The sequence below is a fragment of the Hyperolius riggenbachi genome, chromosome 5 (genome assembly GCF_040937935.1).
Source record: "Hyperolius riggenbachi isolate aHypRig1 chromosome 5, aHypRig1.pri, whole genome shotgun sequence".
NCBI lineage: Eukaryota > Metazoa > Chordata > Amphibia > Anura > Hyperoliidae > Hyperolius > Hyperolius riggenbachi.
The window spans coordinates 320,023,022-320,048,409 of NC_090650.1; the positions used below are offsets into that span (position 1 = coordinate 320,023,022).

The 25,388-nt window shown below is 42.9% G+C and overlaps 1 protein-coding gene across 2 annotated transcripts in view; it reads right to left on the reverse strand.

The window, feature by feature from the left end:
- Nucleotides 1-1,754: 1,754 nt before the first annotated feature.
- Nucleotides 1,755-25,388, reverse strand: part of ABHD3 (abhydrolase domain containing 3, phospholipase) — a 98,957-nt gene continuing 75,323 nt past the window's right edge. Inside the window, exons 4-10 of one of the 2 annotated variants that reach the window (XM_068234726.1) lie at nt 22,899-22,944; nt 15,501-15,613; nt 11,881-12,054; nt 6,294-6,342; nt 4,178-4,343; nt 2,534-2,708; nt 1,755-2,172 (exon numbers count right to left, since the gene is read on the reverse strand). In XM_068234726.1, the coding sequence (XP_068090827.1) occupies nt 1,986-2,172; nt 2,534-2,708; nt 4,178-4,343; nt 6,294-6,342; nt 11,881-12,054; nt 15,501-15,613; nt 22,899-22,944 (910 nt within the window). In that variant the 3' untranslated portion in view covers nt 1,755-1,985. The other variant, XM_068234725.1, reaches the window with a different exon arrangement.

Here is a 25,388-nt window from a genome sequence, read left to right on the forward strand (position 1 = left end):
TTGGTTAGGTGATTTTTGTCCATTAGTAGTCCAAAACAATCCTTTATACGAAGAATCGTTCGTAAATGAATATACTAGAAGGCAAATTTTAGCATATTAACCTGATTTTTTATAGCCTTGAACCATGAATTTGCAAGCTTTCAGTAAAATGACACGTTTATGAATATTTGTGTCAGTTTTCCCTGACTTGGATTTACCAGCTTTATTTTAGTAGAACCTTGAGTTCCTTCTTCCCAGTTCCATGCAGATATCCAACATTACTATAATAACACAGTCTATTCTAGTAGGTCGATACACTTTTACTAGATTTGTGTCTCTTTACTGGATATTCTGGTACCTTTTAAAAGAACAGTATATAAATTGTATCACTCTATAATACAGTTCGTATACATTGGCAGGAATTCCTTAGATCACAGATGTTCAAATTTAGCAAGAATATGTATTTGGGGTGCTGAAGAGTCTGAGATTCCAGGAAATCTACTAGTTAAAGGATCTGGTGTGTTAATTTTACAGTGGTGTGTGTGTGTGTGTGTGTGTGTGTGTGTGTGTGTGTGTGTACGTGTGTGTGTGTGTGTACGTGTGTGTGTGTGTGTGTGTGTGTGTGTGTGTGTGTGTGTACGTGTGTGTGTGTGTGTACGCGTGTGTGTGTTTTGGTTCAAAGGAACATCTCCGTGAATCTGCCTTGGGTTAAAGGAGAACTCTGTCCATGCTGTTTGCTGAACAGTACTCACATCAATCGCCCCAGCGCCCATCATTTAAAACAGCATCTTGGTCACAACAGTGTATTTGTTTTTCCATTATGAAAGCAACTGAGAATGTTTCACTACCAAATAACTGTATTAACAGTTTTTCTGCAAAGGATTTTTCTGGATACTTGCCTTCAGCATTTTCTGGCAATCCCACAATTCACATATGATCTTCAGAGTTTATTGTCCTGGTTACAGTAGTATTGGTTATCTGGCACCAATGGTTATCAGCTGATGTTGGATAAGTGTGCTTTCTGGTTACTTAAGACTCAATGTAAAAAATAGGCCTAGCTAATACAGTATTATAATCCACAAATCTATCTATCTATCTATCTATCTATCTATCTATCTATCTATCTATCTATCTATCACATGAACTTGGTATTAAATGTTAAAACACAGTGATTGGATTTATACTAACCTTGGGGGAGCAATGGAACCCAGTCTTTAAGCACAGCAGAGCCCACAAACAGCCTAAAAAGCTGTCCTTCACCACTGTGAGTACTGCCGGCAATTTGTGCAGCTTGGTTGAGATTTTGGGTTACTTGAGTTGCAGATAGCTGGGACTTTACAGTATATAGTTTTGCCTTCAGTTTTCCTGATATTGACAGACAGTAAAGCTTAAATTCACTTACTTTCATTCATCATCTACAAGGATGATCACGATTCTTTGTGAAATATCCACTCAAACTCTACTCAAACTCTAAACCTAAAAAGCCTAGCACAGTAGCTTTATTCACTCTTCCATATCAAAAGAACTGTCCACTGGGGACAGTCGATAAGATGCAAATAATTCTGAGTTAATATAAATTATGCTATTTTTTTTAATGCAAATGTATGCAGCTTGATAATGAACCAATGCAATCCCTCTCTGGCTTTATTTGATTGGTCCATTTTCAAGCTGCATATATTTACAGAAAACTTGCACGATTCTGCATCAAATCAGAATTATTTGCACTGCCCCTCTTGTAAAACGATACTATAAAGCACTTTGGACACAACTTCAGGTAGATTAAAATTACACTGTTTATTTTTTTTTTTTAACAGGATAAACTAAAAAATATATACTTTATAATGCATTTTTTCAGCCAGTTATAAAATAAATATTCAAAAACAACATGGTATAGAACATAAAATAAGTTACGTCTTTCATCTCTTACAGGACTCTATGCAGTAAGCTAATAATCACACTGCTGCAACCCATGCGTATCATCATTCCATAGAATGCCTTTGTGCAGGTTATTGTCCATACAGGATTCTTGTATTACATTTGCTTTGTTCAGTGCCTTCATGAGCGTGCATTGTAGATATATAACACAAATCCGGATTGGCTAATCCTTCAAACTGCGTTATGATAATGCTAGCAATTCCAGGCAGAGGTCTATATGAAAACCCTGAGGAATGTTTATTTTTGTACATTATGGTTCTGGCCAAGTGCAATTCATTAAATGCAGAGCCTAAATATACTTAAGGTCATTCTTGGTAACACTTAATATATGTACAAACTGGTAACATTCCTAAATGCAAATTCTTGCTATAAAAAGTAATAATGTCTATACTGTGTATAGTTAGCAGGTGTTCATTACTAGACAGTTTGATCCAGTTTGCTGGCTTACCTGCTTACTATGTTGGTTGGTAACCCTTCTTAACTGTATTAGAGGTATATTTTCATGAGTCATCAGCATCTAAAGGGTTAACGTGTGCATAAGCTGAAATGACTGTTTCGGAATCGGCCACTGTACAACAATTATTAGGGGCGGGGGAGCAGCGTCATTTCGGGGAGCTACATGCTTGAAATCTCATTGCCATGCTCAAATATTGCTTGAACAAACTGCTTGAAAATCCGATCCATGTAAGTTTGCTGTCTTGGCCAAATGCCTTCGAGGAATCCAATATGACCTCCATAAGCAGTAAGCACCAGAGCTACATTCGGATTCTGTTTGGTACTTTCCACTGGTATAGCTAAAAAACAAAAATACAATAAAGTATAATTACTGTAATACGCAAGCTTATGACCTGCACTTAAAGGAAGCATCAGCGGGACCCTGGAGAGTAACAGAGCTGCGGTGAGGGACCCAAATGACTTCTAGGGGCTGGAAGAAGCCCCGGGTAAGTAAAACTAGATTTAGGTTTTCGTCTCATGAGTCCTTTAAAGGAAGCATCAGTCAAAATATGCTTTCCCTCGATCTACTTACCTGGGGCTTCCTCCAGCCCCATAGCTCCGCTCCCAGGTGCCGGCCCGGGGTCCCCGCCGGTGCAGAGGCTAACCTAGGGGTTGTCCTCTACAAGTCCACATTGTCCAGAGTGCACTGCAGTGCTGGCCCCGGGCCAGCAGCTGGGAGTGGAGCTGGACGTATCGGCGGCAAGGGGCTTTAGGAAGCCCCAGGTAAGTAGATCGAGGAGAAACATATTTTGGCTGATGCTTCCCTTAAAGGACTCACGAGGTGAAAACCTAAAACTCGTCGCAGCTCAGGTCCTCTCCATGGTCACGTCGGCAGCCTGTAAGGATTGCTGACCCCCGACGGGTCGGCACTACTGTGCATGCGCAGACGAAACATGTAATCGGCACTACTACTACTGTGCAGGCCGTGCCTGGTGATGTGGGCAAAATTGCGTGCAAGTTGGGCACACACCCACGCATGCACAAAAGTCGTAGACCCATCGGGGGTCGGTGATCCTTACAGGCTACCAGCAGGACCCCGGAGAGGACTGAATCTGCGCCGCCGGCAAGGGACCCAAATTACATCTAGGGGCTGGAAGAAGCCCCAGGTAAGTAAAACTACACAGCGGATCGTTCAGAAACAGCCTCATCGGTCCGCCGACAGTGTGTACACACGCACTACTGTCGGCTGAATGTCCGCCCAGCGGGAGGGTCCGGCGGACCAGTTGTTGCCGCCGGTAGTGCGTGTGTACGATTTGGTAGTGCAGACACATTTTATTGGTTGACAGGCTGTCTGCTAACCAATGTAAATGTCAGAGTGTGTCTGGGAGTGAGTATTTGCTTCTCTTGTGCTTGGTCCCCAGCACTGTGTACAAATTGTTTAAATATCTGTAATACCTGGCATACTTGTATAATTTCTTCTCTTTCTACCTTTGTTACTATCATTACTCCCTATATGCACCATGGAGTTGTCATGAAAAGTAATTTCATTGTGTTACACAATGACAATAAAGTGCTTGAGTCTTGGAGTCATTTAGTTTATATGGTGCTTTGCCACTGGGAAGTCCAAGACACATGATCTTACATTTATAAGCATTACATTGAATCAGACATATACCTGCACATGTACTCATGCTGTCAAGGTCCGTTTGTAGTATGTCCTTATCCTGTGGAGTTTAGCTCATGCTACATAATTTTCTATCATGTTCAAAGATGGTGGCATTACTTTGTATTACATCCACTACTAGATCATTGAGCACTGCATACTCACCATGACCAGGAGAGAATACGTCATCTACAGCATTCAGACACAATACTGGTATCGCAATAGATTTAACTCTGTGACATGGACTAGCATCCTTGTAGTATAGATCATTTGTTGGGTAACCAAACATCACTGAGGTGAATCTTGTATCAAATTCTCTTAAGGATTTTGCCTACGTGTCAAAAGGAAAAAAACAAGAGTATCTTGTCACCACTGTCAGAAATTGCTAGAGCTATGTCACAGACAGTCACCAGCAGTAATATAGACAACATTGAAGAAATCAGATAGACAATTATAGGGCTTTCATCCACCTTAAAGAGAAACTCAGACCAATTGAACTTTATCTTAATCAGTAGCTGATACCCCCTTTTACATGAGAAATCTATTCCTTTTCACAAACAGACCATCAGGGGGCGCTGTATGGCTGATATTGTGGTGAAACCCCTCCCACAAGAAACTGAGTACGTACTCCTGGCAGTTTCCTGTCTGTGAACCTTGCTGCATTGTGGGAAATGGCTGTTTACAGCTTTTTCCAACTGCCAAAAAAGCATGCAGCAGCTACATCACCTGCCAACAGTAAAAATGTCACCATGTAATAAATGTCAGAATGTAAATCAGGGATTTAAAAGATTTTACAATGGGCAAACACTGACTAAATCATTTATACATAATTATTGTAAAAATGAAGCACTTTTTTATTACATTATTTTCACTGGAGTTCCTCTTTAAGCATATATCAATATAAACGAAAAACTATCACAAAATAACACCCATTGAGTTTAATTTTATGTATTGTTACATTTATTGCTAGTAATAAGCATATGCTTTGTTATCTAACAGACCTGAGTCAGTGTAGTAAAATTAGCTTGTCATTTGCTGTAAAAGTGACCAGGACTAGGAATAAACCATATGCAAATGAGGGAAAGACAAACTCAGCTCACCTGCTGTGGAAGATTATTTTTTTTCTGATTTTTCAAATGCTTTAGGGCCGGTTCACATTACAAACGCGGATGGCCACACATGCGGAACGCAACGCGTACGAACGCACGGCATCCGCGTTTGTATGCGTTGCGTGGCTGATCCCATCACTGAAAAGTGAATGGGACAGCCGCGCATTTTTGCTAAATCTGCATGCAGCATGCGTTCCCGGACTGCACAGGTCCGGAACGCATGCAGTGTGAAAATCCGACAGTGCACTCTATGCACTGTCTGATGTCGTGCGTGTCGGCCTCCTGCACGTGTTTCCAAAACGCGGCTGGAAACGCGTGCAGTCTGAACGGGCCCTAAAGCCATCACTGCAAGCATTGAAATGGTGAAAGTGTATTTTTTTTAAATAGTATTAATATATACTTCTATCATTAAAGGACGACTATCGTGAAAAAGGAGGCAGTTAAAATATGACAGAACTGACAGGCTTTGGGCCAGTCCATCTCCTCATGGGAGATTCTCAAGGTTTTCTTTGTTTTCAACAGTATTTCCTGAACAGCAGTTTAACTGCCAACATAGTAAGATACCAGCCAGCCTCCCTAATCACTTGCACTCTATTTTGTCAGTTAGACTTTGCAACTGCTGTTCAGGAAATGCTGTTGAAAACAAAGAAAACTCTGAGAATCCCCCATGGGGAGATTGACTGCATCAAAACCTGCCAGCTCCGTCAGATTTTAACTGTTTACTTTTTTCGTGATAGTGGTCCTTTAATAATTCAGTCAGCTCAGTCGATATGTGTAGAGAAGTAATGGCTATTAGAAGTCTGGCTTATGCAGATGTACCTCTCTCTACTATAAAGAGGGTAGAGGAGAAAATAAACAGATATGGCAGAAAATCCTTGTGCAACCTGCTCCTCCTTCTTACTCCCTTTCCCTCTACATAGAGCAGAACATACTGCTTGACACATAGCCAGAAAGGGAGTTTGTACAGTAAATGGCTTCCAGAAATCATCAAGAATGTTTGGTTTGGATGCCATTTTAAATATTTACTATTTTAACATGCCATCCAGCGTTGGTCTATGCAGAGGTAGGAGTAGTGACCCTCAGAGTTTCTACATGAACTTTTAAATAGAGGCCTGTTCATGTTAATCCATCCACAGCATTACAGAGCATTGTGTAGACCTATGTAAACATACCTTCATGACATAATCCATATCAAATTGCTTTTCCAATATATGGCGATGCCTGCAATGTAAAATACATATGGCTGTCAGTATTCGGCAGGGATGATTTCAAAATATATACATACTAGGGAGTGTCAAGGAAATGTAGCTGGGTGGGTTGAAGCCATAGCGGAGTGGTCAAAAAGTAGGTGTAATCAATAGTGAGTGGTGCTTCATTCAACATATTTAGTGTGCCAAAGTTCCGGTGCCCCTATTGTGTGGTGAACCTTTCTTGTGACCCCAACCCCCCTCCCTGCCACCCAAATTGCTGTAGTTTTCTAGTGCTCTTAAAAGAACATCCCAGTCTTCCAGTGCCCCCTGTATTGTAACCCCCCCCCCCCCCCCAATCTCCTCCTGCTTTCTAGCGAACCTCCAAAGATCATTGCAACTTGGTCTGCCTATGGTGTCTCCCCAGTTTTGTGGTGCTTGATAACCAAAGAGAGTAATGCTGGGAATACACAATTAGTGTTCTTTGGCAGATGACTCGATAGATCATTTTCAACAGGTCCGATCTGATTTTATTGTTTTTCTAATTGATTTTTTTTCATAGTAATGAATGGAAAATCGAATGGCCAGTAAATCTGCTGAAAAAAACTTATGTATTCCCAGCATAGGAAACCACTTGTGAGAGATTGGGAGACTGAATTGTGACAGTCATTTACCCTAGTAAGAAAAAAACGGCCATGTGAAAGGGGTTCTGTGGTTCTTTTTAAAAACAAAAACTGACACTTACCTGGGGCTTCTATCTGCCCCTGCAGCTGTCCTGTCCCGCGCTGGCCGTCCTCTACAATCCTCCGTTCCCCACCGCCGGTTACCGTCCAATTATTCATCTGACTAGACGAATGCAACTGCACCTGTGCAGCCGTGCGTGTCCTCGCTCCCACCTCCAGGAACCTCCTGCGCAGGCGCAGTATGAATTTTTCTCCTACTGCACCTGCGCAGTAAGCTCCCAGAGGCGAGAGCTAGGACGCGTGAGGCCTCGGCCGTGCAGGCACAGTTGCATTCGTCTAGCTAGATGAATAATTGGACAGTGACCGGAGTCGGGGAACGGGGGATCGTAGAGGACGGCCAGCGCGGGACAGGACAGCTGCAGGGGGCTGGTAGACGCCCCAGGTAAGTCAGTTTTTGTTTTTAAAAAGAACCCCTTTAAGCACCCAGCAATAAGGGGCTGGGAAAAACACTGACCTCATTGAAAGATGCCTCGTTCTCTCAGCCATCCTTATTTACTAACTGAACTTCATGAAAGGACCTGTCACTGCCTGAAGCTGAGATATTGTTCAGGTGGAGAGAGATGAGCTGGAATCTCTTTTATACACCAGCATTAATGTTTTCCTATCACTTGCAGGGCTGTCTGCCCTTACAGCATTATTGCTCTGCATTAATCAATGAAAGGAAAGTACAGTTAAAGTGACACTGAAGTGAAAATAAACATAATGAGATAATGAATTGTATGTGTAGTATGGATAATTAATAGAACATTAGTAGCAAAGAAAAGAGAGTCTCGTATTTATATTTTCAGTTATATAGCTTCTTTTATAGCATTGGATCAGACTGTCATATTTGCAGTATACAAACAACACTCTGTATTTAACCTATTTTGGTTCCTGGACGTAGTTTCTACGTCCAGGAACCATGCGCGCTCCCGCGGCCGATCGCGCGCGTGCACGCGCACTCCCGGCCGCGGATTCGGTAGCCAGGGAATCAATGTATCGGGCTACGGTGCCGATCATTGATTCCTCTCCCCCGCTGAAAAAGTGACAGCTTCTCTCAGAAGCTGCGCCTTTTCTGGCCGTTCCCTGCCCAATGCGCCACTCTAAGCGTGTGTTACGCTTAGAGTGACGTCATGTAAACAAACTCATGGCCGCCATCTTGTGGCCAAAAAGTAATACTACACCTGTAAAAAAAATAATTTAAAATTAACACACATTTACATTATAAATCTATTGTTTACCTCCCACCCTCCCAAAACTACCCAAATAAAATGTTTACAATAAAAAAAAACCCATTACTATAAAAAAAAAAAAAAAAACATGTAAATATTTAGCTAAGGGTCTAAACTTTTTAAATATCAATGTAAAGATGAAATATTTCTATATTTTTTTTATTTTAAACTTGTTAATAGTGATAGATGCAAAACGGAAAAAATGCACCTTTATTTCCAAATAAAATATTGTCGCCATACATTGTGATAGGGACATAATTTTAACAGTGTTATAACCGGGACATATGGGCAAATACAATACGTGAGTTTTAATTATGGAGGCATGTATTATTTTAAAACTATAATGGCTGAAAACTGAGAAATAATGAATTTTTTCCGTTTTTTTCTTATTCTTCCTGTTAAAATGCATTTACAGTAAAGTGGCTCTTAGCAAAATGTACCCCCCAAAGAAAGCCTAATTGGTGGTGGAAAAAACAAGATATAGATCAGTGCATTGTGATAAGTAGTGATAAAGTTATAGGCTAATGAATGGGAGGTGAACATTTCTCACGTGAAAACGACGGAACCTGAATGGGTTAAACTATTAAACAGAGCAGAACTAATGACCCTTTGAACTTTCCTGCAGTAAAACCTTAAACAACCAAAAACAGCGAGAGACCGGTTGAGATACGTGCTTCAGAAAAAACAGGACTGTCTTTGACCCAAGTTGGGCCAGAGAGCTCAGAGAAGCTCTTTTGCATAGATAACACCTGAAGTTTCTTAACTCTTCCTGTACTGGAATACAATATGAGAATGTTTTCTTTGCTACTAATGTTCTATTTCTTAACTGTACTAAATAGTAACCAAGCAGTTCAGGGTGACCCAAACCACTAGGAAAGTATAGGGGGATAAAAGAGACTGAAAAGCCCCCCTACTAATAAGCAATGTTTAGTAAAATTTGCCTTCTTAAAACGGAAGGAAATTTGCAATAATTCAGCTACAAGTGAACATTTGTAGTTACCCACAATGCTCCACTATTGAATATGCAAATTATCCATTTTGCCCTTGTAAGCAAGGGAAGCATCCAGAACCACTGGTGTATAGCAAGCCTATAGCTTTAAATATTACACAGCTACACCAACCCCACATGTATTAACATGTATTAACTGTACTACACATACAATTCAATATATCATACGTTTATTTTCGCCTCTGATTTGCTTTAAATCCCCACTATAGGAATATAGATAATCCTATAAACTGCCCTGCCCTCCCAATCACCCCTGGCAGAGTAACTTTAAAAAAGCAAAAAACATTCTTTGAGTACCTTTTAAACAGGCGGGGTTTTGCAGAAATTTGTCTGCCACTGGGCTTTCCCCTTCAGCCGTTCCTGCAAGTATGAAGATTCTTGTAGTCTGGGCCTTACCCACTCCCATAATGCCCTAAAGGAGGATAACAGGTACTGTGACATTAACCTGAGATGTTGCAGTCCACCTCCAATGTCTGTATAAGGGCAGGGTAGAGAGAGAAGGGACAGCCAGGCATTAGTAACAGTCATGTGGCTGCTAAAGTCTACCTGATAGAAAGGTACGGAGAATGTTTTTCCCAAACTAAACTGCCGGAAGTGCTCAAGCAGACAAATGAGGGGTGGGTGGGGGATGTTAGGAGTTCGATAAAAGGCTGGAGTTTTGCCATAAACACCAACTGTAACTTGCATGCCATTTTCCTGATGGTTGCCATGAACATTGTGAAGTAACATTGAGGTAAATGTAAAAAAGGTTGATAAACTTAATGAGGGCAGACAGTGCAGGTTACATTTACTGGATTTAGGCAATTTATGTAGCGAGTTACGCAAATAGCGTAACTTCTTGTATACATCTCTTGTATAACAGTCCATGTAAGTATTGCAAGGATTACGTGAGTTACGCTATTTGTTTAACTCACTACGTAAATTAAATAAACCCTGTAAGCCTAATTGTCCCATCTCCAGAAGTTACGTCTACCTACCTGTTAATATATCTCCTTATGGCTACTTTAGAGGGTCTAAGCTTTTGTAGAGACAAAAATTCCTTTAAAGAAAACTGTACGTTACAAGAATTTCACAATGCATCACTGCTTCACTGTGTGTTTGCTCCAGTGCCTGACTGTGTGCAGGTAAAAGTCTCAGCTGGCGACTGGTAACAACAATGGAATGTGTCTAAACAGACTCAGCCTGGGTTCTTACGACAAAGTACAATATAGCAAACCGTAGTGTACCTCTGCACAACGACTTTTAGGCCAACTAGAGAGAGCTACTCACAGATGAAGTTACAGCCTCGGTGCCTCACTTATGCAGCAAAAAACATTTGAAGTAAAGTCAAACAGCCCGGCACCAGATACAGATTTTCAATCTTTACTGAGCAAAAATGAAACGATGTTACACCTCACCACATGAAGACAAAGGTATGGGATCGCCAAACTGCAGTCAACAATTGTTTTGCGCTGTCTTGCCGCATCCCCATAGACTTGCATGTGCTCTAAGTGGGGAGGAAGCTTGCATGTTAGTTTGGGGCATAGCCCTTTACCCACTCAGCTGTACATGGAATCACCCACAAGTTGATGTAACTCCAGTTGCAGGAGGCCTTGTTCACTTCCTGGTGCACTCTTGAAAAGTCATCACGTAGTGCCGACGTATACAGGCCGCTACTTCGAATGTGAACTTCTCCTTTATATCTATGGTACTGGTGCACTTTTCACTAGACGGCACTGGTGAATATCTTTGTATACCTCTATTCAAGTTAGGAATTAAAGTTGTATCGTTTAATGCCTGTAACACCATCTAGCGAAGAGACGACTTTAGTCTCCTAATGCACTGACAGACGTCTGTTGTGTATGGAAGTCAGTGCCAAACATTAGCTGGCAAGTGTTCAATGAAACTCGAAGAGGTGGCCTGGTTTCCTAGCGCTTATGTATAGGTCAGCAATACTTGAGACGTCTCAAGCGCACTCCAGGAAGTAAAAACAGCCTTCTGCGATTGGAGTTACGTCAACTTGTGGGTGGTGTCCAGAACAGCTGAGTGGGTAGAGGGCTACACCTCAAACTAACGGCCGAGCTTTCTCCCCACATAGAGCACATGCAAGTCTATGAGGATGCACCGAGACAGCACAAAACAATTGTCAACAGTAAAGATTGAAAGGTTCGTATCTGGTGCTCGCTGCTTGCCTTTACTTCAAAAGAAAGTAAAATATATCTGTGCATACAAAATACAAAATGATATAAAATCCATAACCAGAGATAAACAGGACTGGTCATTTCATAGACTGCATTTATAAGGTGGAGCAGCAAGATAATGACACTAAAAAGGTGCATGCCATGCTAGGCAGAACTGTGGTCGCCTCAAACTAAGCCTATGTACCCCAAGTTTGTTTAAACACTAACCTCCAAAGGCATGGTTTCCCTCCTTATATCTCCAGCTGGAAGTTGCTCCATCATGTACTGCTGCGCCATTGTCCCTCCTCCCATCCTTATAGCAACAGATGTGTTGCTCTGCTACAGTGAAACGAGGCGTCTGTACACAATCGGCCCCCAAACTGTTGCACAATGGATTCACAATCATTGTGCATGTATACATATCTCTTAATTCAGGCCACCAATGCTCACCTCATAATTGATGCTTGTAGACATGTGGTCAAATAATAATTAAAGAGTATCCAGTTAATTGGTTTCTCTAGGATAACAGCTGATTCAAAAACTTCCCACCCTGCCGAAAAAACAGCTGCTCCAGTAAGTGGTGTCTGTTGACCAGCTTTACCCAGATAGTTGAGTAGAAGCATTCTGTAAGTAAGAAGAAATGTATTACCATTCTTTGCAAAAGTACCAATATATTATGCAGCACTGTACAACTAATTAGTCAGAGATTAATATATTTGATTTATAAATGAACAATCATAGAAATTTGGCACAGGAGAGAATGAGAACCCTGTCTGACCCAATTAAGTGACCAGCATCCTGAACACTGACCCCTCCCTGGTGCCTGACTAACTCTCAACCTATTTTTAACCACTTTCTGATGCAGAACCTAATCCTGAAAGCTAAATACTCATCTTCCGTCATCAATTTCAGCTTCAGCATCAGGCAGTGTGCAATCCTTCAGCTGAGTATTTGAGTTTGGGTGTAGATGTTTGAGACATAATGGCTTTACTTGTTCTATGATAAACATGACAACTATACTTGTGCTGGTGTGGGACAAAAGGCTAAAGACGACATTGGAGAGAGGGGCAGTGTGTGTGTAGCCCCCAGTAGCTGTCCTGTCCTGGTCCTCCACTATCCTTCTTTCTCCCACGGCCAGCTGCTTTTATTTTCGCCACCAGGCCACTGCACGGCTCTGGCCATGTGTAACCTTCTTTGCATTACAGTCCTCAATAGCGCTATTGCAGACGGGAATGCGTAAAAAGGATACGCTTGGCAGGGCTGTGCAGGCCTCGACTTACAAGTAGAGGAGCGAAACGGAGCGGTGGCGGGAGAACGGAGGATCCTGGAGGACCGACGCGGGACAGAACGGCTGGAGGGGGCTGTTTGTTTTAAAATGAACTTCAGTTCCGCTTTAAGTCAGGTAAGTAGTTATAAGCTGTCTGAATCTGATTTGTCACATGTATGTAGTAGTAGTATGGCTCCTGCTAAGGTTGCTTTTGCACTTGGTGGGGTGGTATCTTTAATGATTGCACTATGCCCAAAAAGTTGTACCGGGCATTATAGCTGCGGTGCGATGAAATCAGTAAGGCATACTTTCCATTAAAAGTATGCCTCACTTTTGGTATTTAACCCTCCTGGCGGTATGAAAAATTCCGCCAGGAGGCAGCGCGGCAGTTTTTTTTTTTTTTTTTTTAAATCATGTAGCGAGCCCAGTGCTCGCTACATGATAGCCGCTGCTCAGCGGCATCCCCCCGCCCTCTTCGATCGCCTTCGGCGATCTCCGATCAGGAAATCCCGGGATTTCCTGGAGGGCTTCCCCCGTCGCCATGGCGACGGGGCGGGATGACGTCACCGACGTCATTGGGAGTCCCGATCCACCCCTCGGCGCTGCCTGGCACTGATTGGCCAGCGCAGCGGATAGCGGCGATCGGGCGCGGGGCGGCGTTGATCAGTGTGCTGGCGCAGCTAGCAAAGTGCTAGCTGCGTCCAGCAAAAAAAAAATTAAGAAAATCGGCCGAGCAGGGCCGGAGAAAACCTCCTGCGCGGCTTACCCCGAACTACGTTCGGGGTTACCGCCAGGAAGGTTAAATGCATGTCGTCCGGTAACACACTGTATTACTGCAATGGGACAATTGTGATCACTGTGATAGCCCCATCTACCCATCAGTAAAATTGATGTATTATTACTTGCCTGTGATTAGAAACACAATTTGTGTGTCATTAGTAACATTTGTGATATGTATTATCTGCTTGTTGTTGGTAATACTGGCCTATATATATATATGGGTAATATCTGCATACTGTTGGTATTCTCTACTTTTCTTTGGTAAGATCTGTATTGCCTTGCACGGTTTTATTTCCTAAGAAAAGAGGGTGTGACTTTGGGGTGTGGCCTGTGCAGAGTGGTGGCGTTTATGGGCACCAAAACGTCTGTGCCTATAGGCGCCTGAGCCGGAAATCCGGCCCTGTATTTCTGTATTCTTTTTTTTCATTTGAAACTTCGACTACGCTACCTCTTTGACAGAGAACATATATTTCCCAACAGCTGTGGGAAGTTGAGCCACCCTTGTACTGTACTATGATATGAAAAGTGCAGTTTTTCTCATTTGTGTTAGATTATATCTTGGCCAATTTTTGTGCTGGATAAAATAACTGACATTCCTTGCCCAATTCTTTGAAGCAGCCCTGTTTATATTTAGATGTTATTCTATACTGCTATGCTTAAGGGACTCCATAATGGTGGGCACATGGGACTTAAGGAGCAGGTCTTTCTAACATGCCCCAAATCTGTCAGCATATAATAAATATGGAGAGCAACCAACCTTTAAGTGTTCAAATGCAATATAACTCCCAACTGGTTTAACACACTAAAGACAGACTACTCAGCCTATGGGTCGGTTTTACTTTCAAACCATTAAGGCTCGTACACACTCCTGACTTAAGCTGGCTGAGGCGGCCGATAACAGCTGCCTCCGCTGATAATCCGGCATGTGTATGGCAGCCCTTAAAGGAATACTTAAGTCAAAATAAAAAAAATGATTTTTACTCACCTGGGGAATCCCTCAGCCCCCTGAAGCTGTAATGTGCCCTCGCAGCCTCGCTCCGATCCTCCTATCCCCGCCGGCGGCTACTTCCGGGTTCGGCGACAGACGCCGACAGGCTGGGAACGCGAGTGATTCTCCGTGTTCCCAGCCGCTATATCATGTATATGTTATACGCTATAGCAGCATAGAGGGTGATATAGCGTCTGGGAACGCAGAGAATCACTCGCGTTCCCAGCCTGTCGGCGTCTGTCGCCGAACCCGGAAGTAGCCGCCGGCGGGGATAGGAGGATCGGAGCGAGGCTGTGAGGGCACCTTACAGCTTCAGGGGGCTGAGGGATTCCCCAGGTGAGTAAAAATCATTTTTTTATTTTGACTTAAGTATTCCTTTAACCTTCAAACTGAGAGCGATCTGCCCGGCGGATATACTCATCCCCAGTGACGCCAATCTCCCACTTCTTGGTTCAGGGCCAGCAGAGAATTCTGGTTAACCAAATTCTGTCTAAGAGGGGTTTTGCTGTATAGTTCCTTACAGCACTACACAGGGGCGTAGCAATAGGGGGTGCAGAGGTAGCGACCGCATCGGGGCCCCAAAGGGCTTTCCCTCAAATACAGTATTAGCTCTCTATTGGTCCTGTGCTGGTAATAATCACTTCTATAGATACTTTGAATTGTGGTAATCATTAACAAACTGTTCCCCATCCCCTTCTTGCACCTCTGACACTGTAGTTGCCATTGGCAGGTTTTGGTGCGCCGTGTCAATTGTTATGTATAGAGTGCATGGGGGGCCCCATTGTAAAACTTGCATCGGGGCCCACAGCTCCTTAGCTACGCCACTGGCACTACATCTGGGGTTTTGCCAGGAAATGCAGATAACTGCTAAACTTCAGATGAACTGCGAGTAGAACAAATGCAGAATGAAAGATAATCTTTGGGACTGATTTATGGTGGGACCTAAATGAGTAGGGTGGATGGAGGTTGTACAAGGCTGTGATCAGTTAAAATATATTGTTCGGTTTGCCAAAATAGCTGAGAATTACATCTTACCCTCCCATGGAAACACCAGCTGCCATCATTGGAGCATTAGGGTACAATGTGTGCACATACTGAATGACCGTTTCTAGGTCCTCTGTGTTAGCAGCACAATATGTCCTTGGTGTCTAAAGAGAAGACAAAATAGTGAGTGATACTATGATTCCTCTTGCAAGGGTCTCCCTCCGACTCATGCAAACACACTTAATAATGTCTTGCAAACACACTTAATGGAGAAAGCTATTATACCTTAAATAAAAATGGGGAATTTTATTTTGGTCAGTTTTGAAGATGGGCACTTATTTGCTCTGCAGGGAGTTAAATTCCCTGGGCAGAAGCTGAACGCGCAATGATGCAAATAAGATTCAGAAACTGTTAAGTCGGATGTAGGTAAGTAATCATTGGTCAGCTGTTAACGTGATACTGAAGCAACCTGAGGGGGGGAGGCAGATACTCACTTATGAAGAAGGAAGGCTCTGGATCCTATAGAACCTTCCCGATCATCTCTTGGTGTCCTGGTTTCTGTGCGGTCACCGCCGTTGCAGCTATTCAACCAACTGGTCAAAAATGCCATAGTGTAACCTCGGAAGACAACTCAAACACTCTTGCCTACGAGTGGCATCAGGCGGCTCCATACCGGCGTCCGGCGCATTTGCAAGTGTGCAGGCGACACGTTGCACAGTGAAGAGCCGCCCATCTTTAGAAGCACTTGAGTACTTCTGAGGGCTCATGAATGTAGCAAACTCAAATGGTGGACAGTGCTGTAATGAAGACACCAAGAAAGGACCAGGAAGGCTTTATAGGATCCAGAGCCTTCCTTCTCAGTAGGCAATTATCTGCCTTTTCCCCCCATGTCGCTTCAGTATTGCTTTAAAGAGAACCCAAGGTGGCATATTGTAATCCTAATAGGACCCAGAGGCATGTCGTGTGCACAATGACTTGCCTCTGGGTCATTGTATCGCCGCTGACACCCCCCCCCCCCCCCAGCGCTCTGCTGTCCACCCTTAAAAGATTGCCAGTCTATCGACAATCTGCTTGTAACTAGCCTGCTTTTTTATATGAGGCTGTCAATCAGCCTCCTCCTCACCGCCGCCTCCATGACAGGCTCCCCTTGCCGCTCTCTTCCTCTGTTAGCTTCCTCCAATAGAAAGCCAAGCCGTGACCCAGCCAAGCCGTGTCCTGGGTCGCGGCTTGGCTTCCTATTGGAGGAAGCAAACAGAAGTGGGGGGAGCCTGTCATGGAGGCGGCAGTGAGGAGGAGGAAGTATCAATCTCTAAGGCTAATTTCCTTTGGTGCTATCTAATTTAGGCCCAAACACAAAAATAGTATGTGCTGCATTGCTTGCAGCGTTTCCATTTGTGTTAAAGACAATGGAAGTACAAGGAAATTGCATACCAAACCTAATGCTTTTCCTGTAATTTTTTTCTTAGCTACCATAATTGTTATACAAATGCAATTACATTGTGAAAAATAAACACACAAAACGTGTGTGAAAAAAACCCTTTGGTGTAAGTAGAAAAAAAAAATTCAACTTAATTTACAATTACATTTTGCAGTCTTAAGTGACATTGCGGGACACGTGTAGAAATGCTAGACTCTCAGTCTTCAGTAGGTTCTCTTTGGCATATGTATAAAGCTTTAGAAGGTAGACGGATCTAAAGCTGTGAACACATGCTAGATGAATCCAACATGTGTACAGCAGTCTAACAAACCCTTGGCCAGCAATCAGCCTGGTGGATTGCTTTGGCCGCTCAGGTACCAAGAGCACTGTTCTCCCCACTCATTCAGCTCCAGCGTGACATCACACCTATGCCGCTCTGTTGCCCCCCCCCCCCCCCCGCACAGCAGCAGAGCACTGCAGGCTAGCAACACGTCTGTACAGCCTTGTCACTACAATGTCACCCAAGGGATCAGCTCCTCCTTCCTGCTTTGCCTTGTAGGTGGGTAAAGACCCATACACACGCTAAATTAATGTTGCCCAACGGGAATTAGAACCAATCCCTCGGGCAACAATGCAGGGCCGAGGCTGTGCAGACGCGTCACTCACTTGCAAACGCATACCTCCCAACATTTTGAGATAAGAAAGAGGGACACTTTAAGACACTCCCCCATCACACCCCTCGTCACGCCTACCACAAAGAATTTGGAAGCCAAAGATGTTGTTTTATCATTCAAACCACACTAGTCATCACCTATCATCATTAGTTTTCTTTCATCTTAACATTTAAAAATAAGAAATACATCAGTTTAAATGATGGGAATAAAGTGTATAGTCAATGTAACACATTTTTTCAGTAGAAAAATACATATATTTACATAGATCTGTACATCAGTCCTCAAAGAGCGACACATGAGGAAGAAAGAGGGACGGAGGGATTTGGCTCCAAAAGAGGGACAGTTGGGAGCTATGGGGCTGTCGCTGTGTCCAAGTGATTTCTCAGGACGGGGGATTGGGGGCTGCCGTACACACACTGGATTCTCGGGGGGGGGGGGGGGGGGGAGAATGGGGAGGGGGTGCAGTCATTATCAGCCACCTTGGCAGAATTTCATCTGCTGTGTGTGTGGGCCTTGAAGGTTACCCGAGACGGGGAGAGGGAAAAAAAATTATACTTACCTTCGGCTTTCTCCCTGCCCCCTCCAGGCTGATCGCTCCCTAGCTGTCCATCCTTTGCCTCCTGGATCATCCATAATTCGCCCCGGAAATTCCTCCAGTTAGCACTGGTGCAGTCCACACATGCGCAGTACACTAGACCGGAGGACTTTCTGGGGTGAATTGTGGACAATCCAGGAGCCAGAGGAAGAAAGCCAGGCAACAATCAACCTGGAGGGGGCTGGAGGAAGCCCCAGGTATGTATAATTTGTTCTCTCTTCCCATCTCAGGTTTTTTTTTTAAGAGGCTTTGCTCAGGAGTGTCTCTGCTAGTCTGCTGTGAGCATTTCAAGATGATGTCGTCATCTACAGTACATGTGTACGGCTGCTTCAAAGATCCCTAAACGTTTCCATATATGCTCTTATTTTCCCTGCATTTAACACCATACATACATTTTCATTTCTTTCCTCCTTGTTGCTGAAGTAAGAGTGCCTCAGAAGAAGGATATTTAAATTTTATAGGGATTAACAACTTGAACATAAAACACAGGACTTATGCTTAACATACCAAGATATGTAAAGCTGATTATAGCAATGCCTGCTGATACTGTGGATTTATTTAGTTGATGGACTTTGGCTTTGTTAATGAGGATTTTTTGCAGTTTGTTACTGTGGAAGCAACACAGGAGTGATTGTTCCTTCGGAGGGCTTTTTAAAAAATCTTAAAACAGATTTGGCTCATTTCTAATATATCCATAAAAAGCAGTTATTTTACTGGTACAGCAATATGGTGCTGATGGTGAACGTACTATAGACATAAGGTAAGTGTGTCTGATGCTGTGCATTTCAGCAAAATCCCTGGGTGACTTGTAGCTTCTCTACACACTTCTTAGGCCACATACACACATCAGACCATAGTCTTTGGAAAATGAAAGATCACAGACCAATTTTACCCCCCTCCATGTAGTATGAGAGCCATACCTACACAGTCTAATCTATTGAGCTGCACTCCCCATCAGACAGAAATCTTTGCACGATGCTGCACACAAAGATACTGTAGACATTCAAAAGATCAATATCTGCAAAAGATCTATTCCTGCCAAAGATCAGTTCCTGCAAAATGCATTCATAGTCTATGATATCTGCAGATCATCATACACACCTTGTTTAACTGACATTCATCTGCAGATCAGATCCACCAGGATGGATTTTCAGATCTGCAGATGATTGTCTGATCTGCAGATGAATGTCAGTTAAACAAGGTGTGTATGATGATCTGCAGATCTCATAGACTATGAATGCAATTTGCAGGAACGGATCTTTGGCAGGAACAGATCTTTTGCAGATACTGATCTTTTGTGTCTGTACAGCATCTGTGTGTGCAGCATCTTGCAAAGATTTTTTTCTGATGGGGAGTTCAGCTCCATAGAAAAGACTGTGAAGGTATGGCTCTCATACTACATGAAGGGTGGTAAGATTGGTCTGTGATCTTTCGGACTATGGTCTGATGTGTGTATGAGCCTTTAGGCTATTTGCTCTTGTGTTCAAAACTAGAGAATGTCGATGAGATGCTAACCATTTTGAGTTGATGCAAATATTATGTTAAAATTTATGCAAATGTATGTAGCTTGTAACGGGACTAATTAGCTGCAGTAGCTGATGATTATGATTGATCCCCCAATTCCATGTGGCATGATTTTAACCTAAAGCTTGCATCAAGTCAAAATGATGAAACTTTCATTGACTTTCTCTATATTTGCCATTACATGTTTATGCTAAAGGCATAGGTAGGCATGCATGGCTGTAGGACATATTTCTAAAAACCATAAAATACAATTTTACATGGAACTAAAATACTGTGACACAAACCTCTGAACAGATAACACAATCCCCGTTTTGCAATACAATATGTAAAGAAATTGTGCTCCCACGTGATGCGTCTAAAACCATTGTGTAAATGTCCATACTCAACCGCACTTTATAAAAGAAAACATCCTAAAAACAGGGAGTTCTGTTGCACTACATTCCTCCAAAATATTATTATTAATATTTTCCCCCCGTGGACTCAAGGCACTGTGATCCTGTCTTCTGCAGTCTCAAAAGATTCGGAAAAAGAGGTGGGTTTTTAGCCTTTTAGCTGTCCAGACAAAGAGCCCCTCGTACTGATTGTAGAAGTGCGTTCTATAGAGTAGGGGCTGCATGGGAAAAGGCCCGAGCACCATTTATTTAGTTTACAATTCATTGTATTTGCAGAGCGGAGGGGCATATCGTTCCAAGAGATCCACTATATATGTGGGTCCCATGTGATTTAGAACCTTGAATGTCAGCTGGCAGATCTGAAAATAGTCTCCATTTTACTGGCAACCAGTGAAGAGTTTGCAGTACTGCGGAGATTGGTGAGCTGCAGAGGCATCAGCTAGAAGTCTGGCTGCTGCGTTCTGTACTAGTTGTAATGGGTGCAGAACTTTATATGAGAATCTGATGAATATGGCATTGCAGTAGTCCAAACAGGAGGATACAAATGCATGAACTAGAGTAGCTGGGATAAGGTGTCTAATTTCTCAGATGGAAGAAGGAGGATTTGATGACAGCTGTTTCCAGCAGTCTGAGTCTTTTCATTCAGGATCACCCTCAGGTTTCACATAGAGTCTTTATACTACATGGCATCTCCATCAAATTGCTAGTTTAAACTGGGGAGAGTTTTGGACTTTATCCATCATGTGTGGACCACCTACCCCCGCCCCAACACCTCTGTTTTTCATGTGTGTATGTGATGTGAAAGCACCCTAATGCTGGGTACACATGTTACGATTTTCTGCTCGGTTTTCCCACCCGATCGTTTTTTTCTGCTCGATTCTGCACTAAATTCTCTTATCTTTGCTCATTAGTCTTATCATTTTCCATTCATTTCTATGAGAAATCGAGCGCAGAATCGATCGGGAGTAATATCAGACATGAGGGAATTTATCAATCAGATGCATCTATCATATGGAAAATAGTAACATGTGTACCCAGCATTAGAGTTGCAATTTGTTTGATAAATGATAGATGTTACAGAAACAAGTGGCAAGAATATTTAAAATTATAAGATACTTGTATTAATATTATTATTATTAATATTACTACTACTTCAAATAATGCTCTCATCCCTGGAAATCAAGCAAGCTAAACATTTTCAACATAATCCTAATGGAGACTGCTCTACTATAAAAAGAATTTAACACCGGCTTCTTTTCAGTGTACGCTCATGAAAAGGCCTTTAAGGAAATGCCTGGTACTGTCTGAATACTAATAAATACATTGAAAGGATGGCAGCAGATAGCAGACAATAAGGGTTTGCATACCATTCAAGATGCAAGTGAATTTAGACTACTAACAAATCCAAGCTTTAATCTCCAAAGCTCTGTTGTGAGCAATGGTGAAGTAAGATAAATGGTGAAAAGTAAAATTTGTCAAGCAGGGCCGGCGCTACCATCGAGGCAGGGGAGGCAGCTGCCCCAGAGCTTGTAGGGGCCCCCAGTGGCTACAAGAGGAAAAAAAAATTTCAAATCTGCCTTATAGTTTTTGAGAAAATCGATTTTAAAGTTTCAAAGGAAAAAAAATACACATTTAAAAACCTGCCGACTTTAATGGTTGATAGCAAATCCACCTTAAAGGCTAGAAACCCTAAATTTGCAGGATATGTTAAGGAGATCATTAGGAATAAGAGGAAAAAAACATTTTTCAAAAAGACCTTATAGTTTTTGAGAAAATCGATTTTAAAGTTTCGAAGGAAAAAAGTATACTTTTAAATGCGGTAAATGTCACTTTTAGTAGCAAACCCAACGGTAGTGTAATTTTACATGCATCAAACGAAAGCGCAATAAATTTTCTGACGGGGTTTCCAGGGGGTCCATACGCAGACCATTGGCCAGGGATCGCTATACAGCCGCAATATTTTTTCTATTTTCCCCCAAAAAATTTTATGTTTAGAGTGTGGGAATATTTTTTTTTTTTTTAATTATGTGGGGTCCCCCCTCCTGAAACTTTTTAACCCTTTGTCCCCCATGCAGGCTGGGATAGCCAGAATGTGGAGCTCCGACCGATTGGGACTTCACACCCTGACTATACCAGCTGCAAAAAAGGTCCCCTAATGCCGATTTTTGTTCCGGGGTATATGTTGGGGGGGGGGGGGGGGCAGGTTTATTTTGCCCTGGGGCCCCATTGTTGCTTAAACCGGCCCTGTTGTCAAGAAGAAACTGGAGGAAAAGTGGACCATTCCCCAGTCACAATCTTTGCCTCATTCAAAAGAAACCAGACTTTGAATACTATGAAGAGATTGTGTTGGTAAGCTTTTTAAGCTACTATTGTACAGATTTGGTAATAATCTAACTGCACCATGAATCTCTTTATACGTATAAGAATACAAAATACAATGTATATATTTGTGTGACTATGTGAATAGTATACTAAATAAAGGGGAAGAATCTTCTCTTTTTTCATTGAATCTCTCTTGGAATAACCATACCAGTAATTCAGAGTGTAGGAGCGAAGAAGGATGAATCATGTATCCCCCTCTGTACTTCCTGCTTTAGAAAAATACTGCACAATTGTCTCCTTAACCCATCTCTGAATACACACATGTACGGTATATATGCATAATATATAACAAATATGGGCTGCAAAAAAGGGGGCCTCCTAACCAAGGTCCTTTCGGAAAATGACAATAACCTTTTATTTATTGTCATTACCACACATGGGACACCGATACTCTTATCATCCTGTTGACAAAAGCAAGTCTTAGAAGAGGAGTGATAGGTTTCCATAAGTTCTTTCAGAACTTACCAAAAGGTCCTCACCAGCAACACCTCGGTTATTGAAAACGACACACCTAAAACAAGAAGTGGATGCACTAGTTAGAAAAGATAAAGCAATTTCAGGAATCTCAGAATATTTTTTGGACTAATCTATCTCCTCATGAGGGATTCCCAGTATCTCCTTTATTTTTTGCAGGTCTTCATGGAAAGGACCTATAGAAAGATGCTGCCAATCCTGTCTTCACATATACACACATACACACTCTAGCTGCTGGATTTTGACACTTTTGTAAAAAAAGGAACATTCTGAGAATTTCTCATGCTGAGATGGACTACTCTAAAACCTGTAATATCTGTCAGATTTGTACTACCTACTGTAAATGATAGCTACATAGGAAAAAAAAGTAATGAGCACTTTTACTCTGGGTTAAATGTACATGATATGTGTATGTGTTTACATACATATAAAGTAGATAGTGGTCCTATAAAATTTATATTTTGCAGGTTATTATATGCATTTATAGAGCACTCAAATTTTCGGCAGCACTTTACAGAGTGCACCGTGTAATTTATGCCACTATCTTCTAGAGAGGCTTGTAATCTAATGCCCCCTACCAGTCTTAGGCCTTGTTCACAGTGGTGCGTTGAAACAGCCGTTTTGTAACGCCACTGCAATGCACCACCGCATACCTATGAAACTGCCGCCGGGAGATTTGGGCGCAGGGTAAAGTCGTTAAAAGGCTTACCCTTTTCCTGCACAAGTCCCAGTGGCGCCAATTACTATTCCCCCTCCAGGCCGCCATGGATAGTGGGGGAAAGAAGTTATTCGGTTTCCCTCTATTGCTGGAGTGATTGCAAATCACTCACTGAGTGCTGCTAAAGCTGTAATTCCTATTATAGCCTACGGTGGAGCTGACTGCGCCAAAATCTCCTGCGCTGTTTTTACAGTGCTCATGCACTAATTATGTGAAGTTCACAGTGCAGCGGGATAATGGGCTGTGGTATGGTAGCGCAGTACATGCAGTGCATTACCGCTAAACATGCATATTAACAGTAGAAGTGAAGCATACTTTCATTGACTGTATGCTTCACTGTACCCGACGCAACTTGAAAATAACGTGTCACACCACTGTCCCGATCCACTGCGACAGCAGGAACGCAACGGCCACTGTATACATGGCCAGAGTTTAATATCTCAACTATAATTTAACTCCCCTCTCAGCAAGAATTTGTTCACAGTCTTGAAAAATAACTGGAAGGGAAAAACTATGAAAGGGGACAAAACAAGGCAATCTAGTTTTCCAACCGTAGTTTTGTCATCTTCCAAAATTCCAGCAGATAGGCCTTCACTATAGGAACAAGTGGCAGGGTGGTGGGAGAAGGGTTTTACAGTTCAAATCTGAAAAAACAAGAACTCAATCAAGTAGCACATAAAAACTGGAGGCAAATTTATGAAAAGAAACACTATAGCTGAAATGCTTCTAAAAATAAAGGAAATGGTAAATACCAAAGGCTGACCAGTGCACTTCTGTGGCTTGGTTAATGTGCATCTCCAGTAAGGCCCGGTTCACACTTGCGGTTGTTTGCCAAACGGACCGGATGACCTGACCGGATCCGGACCGGATCGGAACCGTACGGTTCTGATCCGGATCCGATCCGGATCCGGTCAGGTTGCATCAGGTGTCCATCAGGATGCGATCCGGATCCGTTTGGCAAAAAAAGTTGGGGTCTGGGAGGTCAGCAGAAAGGGGACCTGTGGAATCAGGCCCTCTGCTGTTTAGCACTCACCTCCACCTGCGACATGCTGCCAACATCTCCGGATCCAGCTGTGCTGCTCCACTCCAAAATGCTTGCCCATGTGTCCCCATCCAATATCGCCGCAACAATCCCCATAGGAAGTGGGGTAGAACATCCGGATTTCTCAGCCAGTGTGTTGTGCGCTCTCCGGTTCCCATTGGTTTGTATTGGCCGGATGGTGCAGTCCGGCTCCGCCCCGGATACGGCTGCCGGAGGAGCCGGATGAAAAAATAGCGCATGTTGGAACGGAGGCCGGAGTCCGGATCCGGCCCGGATACGGTCCGGCTCCGGTTCGGCAGAACGGACGCATGTGAACGGACGCATAGGCTTTCATTGCTATGCCGTGCGTCCGTTCCGTCTGTTCTGCAAGCGGTGCGGCTCCGGCACGGCGATTCCGGAGGGCCACCGCAAGTGTGAACCGGGCCTTACAGAAAATAAATTATATAGCTTTCAGTATGGCCAGGCTGTAATCTCATTATTACATATAACCATCTTACATACATCTTATCTGAAAAGTGCCAAAAACAAGACATAATAAGATATGTTCCCTGACAAAGAACTGCAGTTTCCATAGCAGGTAAGATAAATCCTCTCCTTCTCTCTACATTAACCTTAAAGCCCATTTTCAGGTCTTGCTTTCATTAAAAGGTCCCCCCACAGGAATTGTACTCACTGTGTACCTCACACTCACCAAATTCTCCCCTCTGAGGGTCACCTGACC